Source organism: Solanum pennellii, chromosome 2 (assembly GCF_001406875.1).
Source record: "Solanum pennellii chromosome 2, SPENNV200".
NCBI lineage: Eukaryota > Viridiplantae > Streptophyta > Magnoliopsida > Solanales > Solanaceae > Solanum > Solanum pennellii.
The window spans coordinates 17,635,787-17,647,787 of record NC_028638.1 but is presented as its reverse complement, the minus strand read 5'-3'; the positions used below and the strand labels follow the sequence as shown (position 1 = coordinate 17,647,787).

Below are 12,001 nucleotides of genomic sequence, written 5' to 3'. Positions count from 1 at the left end.
TAGAACACATACCTTAATGTTTGTCAACAGTTTGATGGTGAATTTGTACCTTTCCATCCCCGAAACCCTAGTCCTTGCTAATCTTAAATGGTGAGTTCATGTTGAGAGAGAAATAAGAGAAGGAAGAGAGTTTATTTGAGAGTTGTCTTTAGGTTAATAAGGGTTGAGGGTATTTACAGTGGGACTTAATCAACTTATTTGTCTCCCTTTAATCCCCAACTAACCCCTATACCACTTAATCAATTAAATAAGACCAACTCAAATTAGGCAGAAAACACGACCCTCACAGATTAAACCTCGATTGACGGGCTGCCTGTGAGTCGACGGACAACCCCCCTCCATCCTGCACTCCGTTGTCTTGGTCAGAGATATTGTAGGCGAGGTCTTCCAACAAATTGTCTAAGTGTGGGACGACGGTGGCATTGATGCCCAGTCGATCCTCTCACGGACTAGCCTGCACCTTTGCACTTCGTCGATGAGTTCAAAGGCTGTGCAAGTGACAGGACCTTCTCCACCAGCCTAACTGTGGGATGACGGTAACATAAATGCCCAGTTGATCCACACACGGTCCGTCTTCTGTCCCGTCGATGCACACTGTCTGACAGTGTGCATCAAACTATAGGGGTCCTCCTCAAGGGCCCTTCGTTGGTCCTTAGGGAGTCTTACCCGTACGTTTCAATCATGAAACAACTCAAACACCTATTATCTACCTTTCTACCAATTTTTGTACATTTTCGACTCCTAAAAGTTGGTCAAATACGCTAAGGCACACTATCATCCCTTTGAAAATACTTTCTGGACATCATGTACGTTTTTTGTTCTTAAACCTCCTAAATGACCTATATTTATTAAAAATTGACTTAGAAACAGTGATTATACTTTATGACACCTATGTTAGAATTTAAAATATGCCTAGGATTTTCAAGGTGTTACATTATCCTCCCCATAGAAACAATCGTCTCCGAACGACACAAATTCTTTGAAGGAAGGAATTGTGACAACCCGAACACAACTATGCAAAGTAAGGCCTAAACGTACATAGAATACGTAGGTTAGACCCGGTTCACACGGATTGATGCGTGTGGAACCAAACCTATGAACCTATGCACCAGCCAAGCCAACTAACTTGGTGAGTTAGTTGATCTAGGCAGGGTTGGTTCCAGCCATGTAGTGTACCTGAAAACTAGGATTCACCCGGATGAGTCTTAATCGGACTTAGAAGGTTAGTCCTAGGTTTTAAGGGTTCTAGGGGTATAAATGTATTTATGGGTCTAGGGGTAGACACATCTCTGTTGCTTTCGTGAATTTCTTCATTGATTCTGGATCTATATGTCCTACAAGTGTTGGATCAATTATCTTGTCCACTAACCCATTTCTTTTCCACTGCATTGCCCATTCTTCCAAATTCACTTGCTCTCTTGGTGATGATGGATTAATAGCAGGAAGAGCACATAAGGCTTCAAGAAGTACAACCCCAAATGAGTAGACATCAGTTTTTTCTGTCAACTGTTGCTTCCTAATGTATTCAGGATCTAAGTAGAAAAAACTTCCCTTCACAACAGTGCTCACATGAGTCTGTTCTGTTGTTGGTCCATCTTTAGATAGACCAAATTCAGCCATCTTTGAGACAAAATTCTCATCAAGCAAAATGTTGGTGATTTTGACATCTCTATGTATGATCCCAGTAGATGCACCAGTGTGGAGGTAATGAAGTCCGCGAGCAGTACAAATACAGATATCTAATCGTTGCTTCCATGATAAAGGCGGTATGTTCTTTCCATAGAGATGATCTCTCAATGGACCATTTTGCATAAACTCATAAACCAATATCATCTCAGTGGTCAAACCCGAGATTGACCCTACCTCCACAGTTGGGTTGGAGCCGAGTTGGAGGCAGTAAGGGCGACTTAGTAGATTAAAAGAATTAGAGAAATTAAGGAGGGGAATTATGATAACTTAACTATATTTTATAATCTGATTTTTACTATTTTAATTGTGTTGAATAAGTCAACAACAATTCCCACAAAAGGGGTGCATGAATCCCAATAGGTGTGTGCTTCTTGCCCACTCTTAATTCATTATATTAATCCTAAAAGTATTTAAAGCTTTACCTCACAATTTCAAAACAGAAAATAAACTTATACTCACTGTTCTAAGAGTATTCTTGTCTGCATCCATAAAAAAAAGAAGAATTCGTATGCCTAAGTGTTTTAAGTAAATTACTTCACTTGGGAACAAGAATCGAAGCTCGGAAGAAAGGTTTCTGTGTGGGTGGAAACGTGTGGTTGTGGTTGGTTGTAAAGGCTGAAATGGTATGAGTTTTCTTATCTCTTAATCCTTTTCCCAAGAGTTCTCTGAGGTTTAGTTTAAATCCAATCGAAAACTAAGGTTGTCCCCCGTTGCATGCCCCTTTCATTAGATCCTATGAACGAATTGATACATGCGTTGGTATGACTTCTGGTAGATGATTATAGGAATGATTGTGGTTGTGTGTAATGTATTTTACGGGCGGTTTATGATATGTTATGTACGTCCGAATGTTAAATGTCGTATGTGCAAAAAAAAGTTGTTTTTCGTAATTGTATTGTTACTGTTAACTTGAAGAAAATGGTGAATCATGCGTTATGCAATGTTGTGTGTTTAACATGCAAAAGAAATCGTGATGTTCATGAATAAGAAAGTAAAAGTAAACTCCTTAATGAATTGGTCAAAAGTATATGCAAAACTGTGAGTTAAACGTCTAGGCTAAATGTAAGAAAGTGAATTAAAACATTATGTTAAATGAACATGGTTTTGGCTAGTCACTAATATATATGAAGAAGAATAGTTCCTGCCTTTTACAGTGAATATCAAAATCCTTCAGGTCCTAATACAAACAGATTAATCTTAAAATAAAAAATAAAAAAGAAAATTGGGTGAGAGAGGGGATTCAAACATGGGCAGGTTTAAAGAACCTTTAAATTAAAAGAAAAAAGAACATAGTGAGGGAGGGGGGATTCAAACTTGGCTCCTTGGACAAGGGTGTGAGATACATAAATATAACACCAAAATAAAAATAATAAAATTGAGGCCACTGGGATTCGATCCCAAATCCTCTTGGATGAAATAAGTGAAGTTACCTAGCACTCTAAATAATTAAAAAGAAAAATCAAGGGCTGCCCAAGGGATTCAAACATGGGTCCCTTGACTGAAATTGTGAAACACATTAAAATGAAATGGAATGCAGCCACTAAGGATCGAACTTGGGTTACTTGGCTGAATGTGTAAAATGCATAACTCTAATATAACTCTTAATAAATGAACATTCACGTTATGAGGTTAGTAATTATGTTAAACTAGGATGTTAAGAAAATGGTGAAAACATGATAAGAGGCTAAGATGAATGATGAGACAAGTCTCAACCAAGCCTAAGTAAAGGTCACAAAAAGTACTCACCTAAGAGAGTGTTGAATATTAAGAAGCAAATGTCAATCACATTCTATATGTAAGTGTAAGGACAATTCGCACTTAATACATAAAGAAGAGATGAGAAATCATCTAAGGAGCTATGACTACCTCATGCTAAGAAGCAAGATTCGATGATGTATGACTTTAATGTAAATAGGAACTTTAAACTAAACACCGATAGGCTAGCTATGAGTGGTGATGCCTTCTTTCGGGAAGGGCGGAGGTTCACATAAATCTCATGAGATGAGACTATCCACAAAGGTGTGTATGGGTCTCTCTAAATCTCCTAGTATTTGAACTATGTTGCCAACATAGGGAACTAGCTTGGTTCGAACCCCTAAAGCTAGCATGTTTTTGGTTTAACTTTGGCCAGTGACTCCTCCTCTTTTCGGTGCGGGGGAGACAACGAATCTCATGATGCTCACATGATCTATGTCGGTTAAGGTTGAAGTTCCTCAAAGTATTAAAGATAATGAAATGAACGATACCGAAGGTGTTTGTGCAAGACAATCAAGAGGTGAAATCGTATTCAAGTAATGACATTAGGTCATTCTTGGTCATTGCACTTCATGATCCCGATGAGAGACTTAAAATTCATCCTAGGTATAACTTGTGTTAACATCAGCCTATGAATGAATGAAATGAATAATGTGAAGTATAAATGAACGAATGAAGAAGCTCTGTGTTTGCTAAACTAGACCCTCGGGTTGAGATCCCATATGTTGGGCCATCAGTTGAGATGTCTTAATGCTACGTCCATGATTCCAAGATATCATGGATATGAAATATGTACTATATAAATCATGAAATATATATTATGTGAATCTATGTGTGTATGATGTGTGACAGATTCATGGTATGACCTTCCTACTATGAAATGGTCAAAGTCAAAAGATTTGACCTTCTAAGAAATCATGTTGATTAGGAAGAGCCATTCTTCTTCATGCATTACCGTTATGTGTTGTTACATGTACCCATACTTAGTACAAGTGTGTACTAATTCCATACAATATTACTATTTTAGGTTCACGCTCAGGTGGACGTTGAGGGTATCATTACAGCTGTTCGGATTTAGAGACTTCATCCGAACTTGGTAGGTCTTCATGCATTCGAGGATGCCTGCCTTTATAATTCTTTCTTAGTAGTAGGTTTGAACTAGTGGGGTAGGTTCCACTAGTGTTTCTTTCCTAATTTATTCAGACACTTATAATGATGTTGTTTTGGAAAGTAATACTTATGACATGAGATTCCATTTCTTTCAATTTGCATGATCTTATAATTAGATGGTTGATGTATGAGAAATGAACTTCCTTACAACTATGTGTTTATATGAAGTCTATGTATACTTTAACTATATAAAAAAGATTTCAAATTTTTTGCTAAAATTAACCGTATGAATGTGATGAATGCAAGAAGAGGCTTGTCTGCGACCTCTGAGAGGTTAACAACGCCTGTTGCGGTTCTGATTCAAAAATGAGGTGGTCAAAAATTTTGTATTAGAGCATTAGGTTAAACATCCAAGACATCAGGATCATATCAAATACATTAAGTAGTTTCTAAGTTATGGTATAGTGAAGTGCACCACTATCTTGAATTAGAGATTACATAATACTTAGGAAATTTTCCCTTCTTCTACTCTTTATCGTGCTATGTAGAACTGTGACATAATTGTGTCATTAAGAATCTAACTCTATTCTTGTATCTACGTGTAGATAATGAATACAAGGAAAAATGCAGGCAGGAGGGTACGTGAGGCAGCTGGTGGAGGAAATAAAGTTCCTCCTCAAGCCCTAGTTGCTGTTGATCAAGTGCCTGTCAATCCAGCAGGGTTGACAGATGGTCAAGTGAGGAATACTTTGCAGCAGATGGCACAGGACATCACTAATCAGGCTTAAGCCATCACGGCTCAAGCTGGGAGAGAGGGTGTGTCACGACCAGAGTCTAGACCCAGACGAGACCGGTGTCGTTGACCTCTCAAAGGTCGCAGACAAGCCTACATACGTCATCGTTACTTCATGTAGGTTAATTTTAGCGGAAAAATTTGAACTTTTAGTTACTTAACATTCATATAAGAAATTCTACTTAAACTCATAAACGTTCACAATCAACCATATAATATTAAGATCATCAAATGAAAGAAATAGTTCAATATTGGATTAAGTGTATACTTGCAAAAATGGCACCAATGCAATGTCCGAAATAAAATTAGAAAGAAACGCTAGTGGAACATACTCCACTAACTTAAACCTATATATAAGCTAGAATATAATGGGAAGGCGTCCTCAAAATCATGAGGTCCTACCATGTCCGGATGAATGCTCCATGTCCGGTAGTTGCAGCGTCGTATCGTAAGCTCTAGCGTCCCACTATGCCTGCACATAAAAGTATAAATTGTATGGGATTAGGACACACTTGTACTATGTATAAGTATATTCAAGCACACACCAAGGACAAGCATGATTAAGAAGAGCTCTCTCCTAAAGATATGAATTATGGAAAGTCAAGTCAGTGGACTTGCCAAAATCAGATTAGGAAAGTCTTGCTATGAGAGTAACATGCATCATCATACTTATTATTTTGCAAACAATACATAACATATTGAACATATCATATCACATAGTTCATATCATTCTTTCATATGCCATGAGACCTTTGAATCATGGACTTGACATCGGACTTCCCAAAATGAGGGCTCAACATATGGGACCTCAACTATCGAGCCTTCATTAGCAAACATAGAGTCTTCTTCATTCATTTGTACGTACTTCATTTTCATTCTTTCATATACTAGTGCAACCACAATTCATACCTAGGATGTAGTTTAAGACTCTCATCGGGTTCTCTATGCAATGACCAAGAATAACCTAGTGTCATTACTTAAGTCTAGCTCACCTCTTGATTATTCTATCCTAACAACTTTGGTCTCGTTCATTTCATTATGTGTATTCTTTGAGGTTGACCTCATTCTTTCTTTGGGAACTTTAACCTTAACCGACATAGATCATGTTAGCATCATAAAATCCAGTGTGTAATCCCCACACCGAAAAGAGGTAGAATAACCGGCCAAAGTGAACCAAAACATGCTAGCGTATATAGAGAATTGAATCCTGCTAGATCCCTATATTGGAAGCACAGGCTCAATGACTAGGAGATATAAGTATACCCATACCTGGCATGTCGTACAGTCTCATCTAATGAGAGTTACGTAAACCTCTTCCCTTCCCGAAGGGAGGCATCACCGCTCATAGCTAGCCTATCGATGCTAAGTATAAAGTTCCATTGCATTCAACTCATACATCATGGAAGCTGGCTTTTAGTATGAGAACATCATAGCTCATTAGATGATTTCTCATCTCATCATTAGTATTAAGTATGCATTAAATTCAATACTTTCATTAGAGTGTTCATAGAGACTGGTCTCTTCATTAGCTTTACACTCTCATACGTGAGTACATTTTGGTAACATTTACTTAGGCTCATTTGAGATTGCTCTCATCTTTCACATTAGTCTCTTATCATATTGTCACCTCATTCATTAACTTTAACACATTTGTATTTCATAATAACTTACCCCTTCACGTTAATATTCATTTCATCATATGCCAATGCACTTGGCCATTTAGTGTGTTTTAGACTCTTACTTAACCCTTCTAGGGTTAAATTATTTTGTCACATACATCTTAGGGTCACTTACTATTAAACTTACGATAGACTTATGAGTCCACACATACAAGCCATGAGGCTTCATTCATAGTTTGTCTAAGTGATTCATGTTTACCCAAGATTATGTGGTACAAGACTTATGCATCTTGTAGATATGCCAATATATTGATTTTGATCTTTACAGGAAGCATTCATTAAATATTTACTTACATATGACTTATGTGTCAATACGGAATTGGACAAGGGAACCCGATTTCGATTCCCTTGGGCAATACTTAATCTTATTTTGAACTTAATAATTGCATTTTTCAGATTTGGGGCACCTTAGTTTGATCTTGATCAACCTCATAATATTTCCTTTCTTTTTCCGGACAAGGGCCTAATATGCCCTTAAAGTATTGAAAATGGTACAAAATTACCCTTCCTCCACCTATTGTCTCCAAAATGCCCTTTTCATCCACCTATTGGCTCCAAAATACCCTTGTCATCCACATTTGAGTTCAAAAGTGACCCTTTTTTAATTGTTTTAAAATTAAACTCGTTAAATATTTTTTTAAATACTTGGCGTTCAACTATTAATTATAATTTTAATTTATTAATATAATTTATAAACCAATCCACTACCCACTCATTACTAACCAAACCTCACTCAATTAATAATTCAATTATAATATCAAAATCGTCATACACACTAATAAAACACGATGAAATTATAGATTACTGAAAATGACATTCAAAATTATTCGAGTCTGAATCGAAGCCCCAATTAAATTTAGGTTGATCCGCTTATTTAGGACACTTTCTTTCAAAATTGAATTAGAAACTTATGATTAAAGGTAAAGAAGTAATACATCCCGAATTAATTCATGCACTTTTTGTAAAAAGAATATTATAAATATTTAGGATTTATTTTAAAAACTTTAATATATTATTTTGAAAAAAAGTTACTTATGAAGTAACATCACATAATTGAGACATAAGAATAATTAAGATGAACATAGTCAGACTTTTAAGTTTATCGGTGATTTTTATGTAGCCACTTGAATGTATGATAATTTACTTTTATATATTTTTTAAAAACACTCAATTGGCAGTAGCTTGCATTAATAATGTGATGGGTTCATTAATTTAGAAGGATTTAATTAGTAATGGGTGGGTAGTGGATTGATTTTTAAATTACACTAATAAGTTAAATTATAACTAATAGTTGAGCGCCACGTAATTTAAAAAATATTTAAATAGTTCAAATATAAAACCGTTAAATAAGTGGTCAATTTTGAACTAAAAGGTGGATGACAAGGGTATTTTTGACCAAATAGGTGGGTGGGAAGGGCATTTTTGAGCAAATAGGTGGATGAAGGGTAATTTTGTACCATTTTCAATACTTTGAGGGTATTTTAGGCCCTTTTCCGTTTCTTTTTCTCCTCTCCTTTTTCGTTTAAGTCAAGGAGGTTGTGGGCTCAATCCCCCATAAGATCATTATTTTTATTTTAATTTATCTTTTAACTTTCTCATCTATCCAAGAGGTTGTGGGTTCAATCTCCACTCTCCAAATTTATTTTCTCCTTTATTTTTCTCCTAACTCTCTCATCCATTCAATAGATTGTGGTTTCAATACCCACTCACCACATAAATTTTTCCTTGCATTTTTCTCACGAAATTTTTATGAACTTTTCATTTGGTGAGGTCATTGATTCACATTTTTTAAAAAATTTAAACGGAGTTCATTTTTGTAAAATATGGCCGAGACCACAATTTCCAGCAAGCTAGAAATTTAGTCTCCTCCAATCCATTTTTGTCTTAATCTTTTGTTGATTATTTTTGTAGCTTTCATGTAATGATTTCTTGGGTTCAATACTTAGTGATTTCACTTATTTTACATTTATTTTTCATTGCATTTTATACCACTTTGATTGGCCGAACCCAACATTCCAAATGCTGGAAATTTGTCCACTATTTTCAGCTCCTTCTTATCTTCATTTGAACATTAGATCTTAGGCTGTTTCATGAATCATTTGGTGAATCTTTAAGTATATTTTTTTCATGGATATATTCATCCAAGAATTACCATTAAATCCATCAACATTACACCATTTTTGCACATCATGATTTACACAAACATTTGCACAACAACCACTTTTCACATACATTCGGTTGACATAAGTTAACATGCCTACAATTCCAAACACATAATCATGAACATATTATCACGAAAATAACACTTCGTACTTAAACTACCAGCAAACATACCAACAACATGATCTCTAACCTATTTCACATTGAGATCAAAGGGATACTAGGGACAAGAAGTTCGAAAAGAACGGGAACAACCCTAGTTTCAAGATTCGTTGAATTCATGGGAAAGAAAATTATCTTGGAGAAAGGAGTCCAAAAGATAAACCCATACCTGATATCAATGTTGTTCAGCCCACGACTTGCTTCCCAAAAAACATCTCCAAACTCACTTCCAAATCCCGCAACTTAAACACAACTCGACGGAAACCTTACTTTTTGCTTCACGTTTTAGGTTAGCTTGTTTGTTAATTTTTTTTATGTAAGTTCTTCAAGTGTGAAGAAATTTTGGTTGTGTTTTCTGTTCTTGTACTTTGTTAGAAGATAGAACGTGAAAATGAAAAGGTTTGATCGTGAAAGTGAGAAGATAGACTTGAGAAGTAATAGGTTTCTTAAGATTAGGAGTTTAGTTTTAAACTTAGTAAAAAATAAGGTTTTGTTAAATTGTAAAATATGATTTAATTTAATTGCACGTGAAAGGACCATTATGACCTTACAGAAATTAGATAAACCCCACTTTAATTCTCTTGGGCGTCGCTTCTATCGAGGATCGAACCCGTGACGTCCCTATCGAGAAAATGGGTCCCTCGGGTCCACCCGACCCACCGCCCCATTAATTAATTAATTAACTAATAATGTGATTTTCCTTTTTCTTAAATCAACATTTAAATATTAATTCATTAAATAATTCTCCAATATAGATAATCAAGTTAAATCATTGCTTCCACCTAGGTTTGAACCCGGGTGGAGCAAGATTTTGCTCAATGGGAAATTTTTGCCCTTTCTACCCAAAATGACCCTCCACCATATTAATTAAATAATTAATTCATATTTAGGTAATTACGATACTACTCTTATCCTAGAAAAAAGACCATTTTATCCCTAGACCCTCCAAACTTAAGGTTGTCCTTTTTTAATGCCAGTAAAGACTAATCCGGGTAAATCTTCATATTCAGGAGCCCTACATGGATGGACCCAACCTTTCCTAGATGAACTAACTCCCCAATTTAGTTGGCTTGGCTGTCACAAGGGTTCCGAGGTCTGGTTCTACGCGCATCAATCTGCGTAAACCGGTCTAATCGTAGGCATTCTAGACACATTAAACATTGCTTAGCATATCCCTTTTTAGTGTTGTTAAAGGGTGCCCCCAGAGAGAACCCTCATGCTAGCACCATATCTAGCAGGCTGAGGACTATACCAGAATGAACCCCACCCAACCCCAGTTTACTACGGATCCAAGACCCATGAGGATCCCCAATAGTTCGTGGATGAGGTCCACAGGATCCTTTGTGCCATGGAAGCAGATATGGAGGTGAAGGCTGAATTGACTGCATATTTACTCAAGGATGTGGCACAGATTTTGTACCGATGTGGGCTGATAGTCGAGCACGTAGAGATGTTCGCATCACTTGGAATGTTCTCAAGACTACCTTTATAGAGAGATTCTTCCGCAGAGAGCAACGAGAAGCTAAGGTTGAAAAGTTCATAAACCTGAGACAGGGAGGTATGTCAGTCAACAAGTATTCCTTGAAATTTGTTAAACTCTCAAAGCATGCTTCTTCTCTGGTAGCAAATAGCAGGGATGAAATGAGAAGGTTTGTGACTAGCGTGTCGAAGGATCTAGTGGAAGAATATCGGTCATCCATGCTGCATGATAGCATGGATCTTGGCAAGTTGATGGTGCATGCTCAGCAAGTGGAGGAGAGCCACCGTAAGAGGAGAGTACACAAAAGAAATAAGCCTAGAACTGCGGATCAGGCAGGTCCTAGATCGGGCAGGGGCTCATTTGGAGTTCAGAAAAGACCTAAGTTCAAGACACATTCAGGTAATTCTGCTTCTTCAGGAAATGCAAATGCCAAAGTTAACGAGTTTGGACCCAGAAAGGGAATTGATCGGAACATTCAGCAAAAAATAAAGATTTGTGGTAAATGTGGATGTCCCTATGGAGGTGTGTCTTTAATAGGTACTAACACGTGCTTCGGATGTGGCATGACTGGACACATGGTCCGAGATTGTCCTTAGACGGTGGATAAGGCCAAGGCAGATACTCATCCTCGGTCGAATGCTAATGCTGCAGCCGAACCTCTTAAGAGGAACCTTTTAAGCACTAAAAGCTAGAGAAAATCAAGAGAAGTCAGTTGATGTTGTCACGAGAATGTTGCATGTCTTTATTTTCTCAATGTATGCATTGTTAGATCCAGGATCCCCTATATCATTTGCTACTCCTATGATAGCTAGTACATTTTATGTGCATCATACATCTTGCATGAGCCAATTCTAGTGAGTACTCCCATAGGAGACGACATTAGAGCAAAAAGAGTGTAAAATTTGCAAATTCAAATCCTTGATAGAGTAACTCATGTTGATCTTGTGGAATTATCCATGCTCGATTTTTACATAACTTGGGTATGTACTTGCTCCATAAGTGTTATGCCACTATTTATTGTCTATAGAGGGTAGTGAGGTTTCAGTTTCCAAATGAGTTAGAGCGGGAATGGGAAGGGCATGGTTCAAGTTTAGTTGGTCAAATTGTTTTACACTTAGAGGCCAACAAGATGATAGCTAAGGGGTATTTGTACCACTTAGTTAGAGTCAATGA

At 36.8% G+C, this 12,001-nt stretch overlaps 1 protein-coding gene across 1 annotated transcript; it reads right to left on the bottom strand.

Moving 5' to 3' along the window:
* Nucleotides 1-1,263: 1,263 nt before the first annotated feature.
* On the bottom strand, nucleotides 1,264-1,833 carry LOC107009791 (probable receptor-like protein kinase At4g39110). The gene has a single exon (XM_015209124.1). The coding sequence runs from the start codon at nucleotides 1,831-1,833 to the stop codon at nucleotides 1,264-1,266; it is 570 nt and encodes a 189-aa protein (XP_015064610.1).
* Between the last annotated feature and the right edge of the window lie 10,168 nt (nucleotides 1,834-12,001).

Coding starts and splice junctions, on each gene's coding strand:
- LOC107009791 (XM_015209124.1), bottom strand. CDS start 1,833: ATGATATTGGTTTATGAGTTTATGCAAAATGGTCCATTGAGAGATCAT.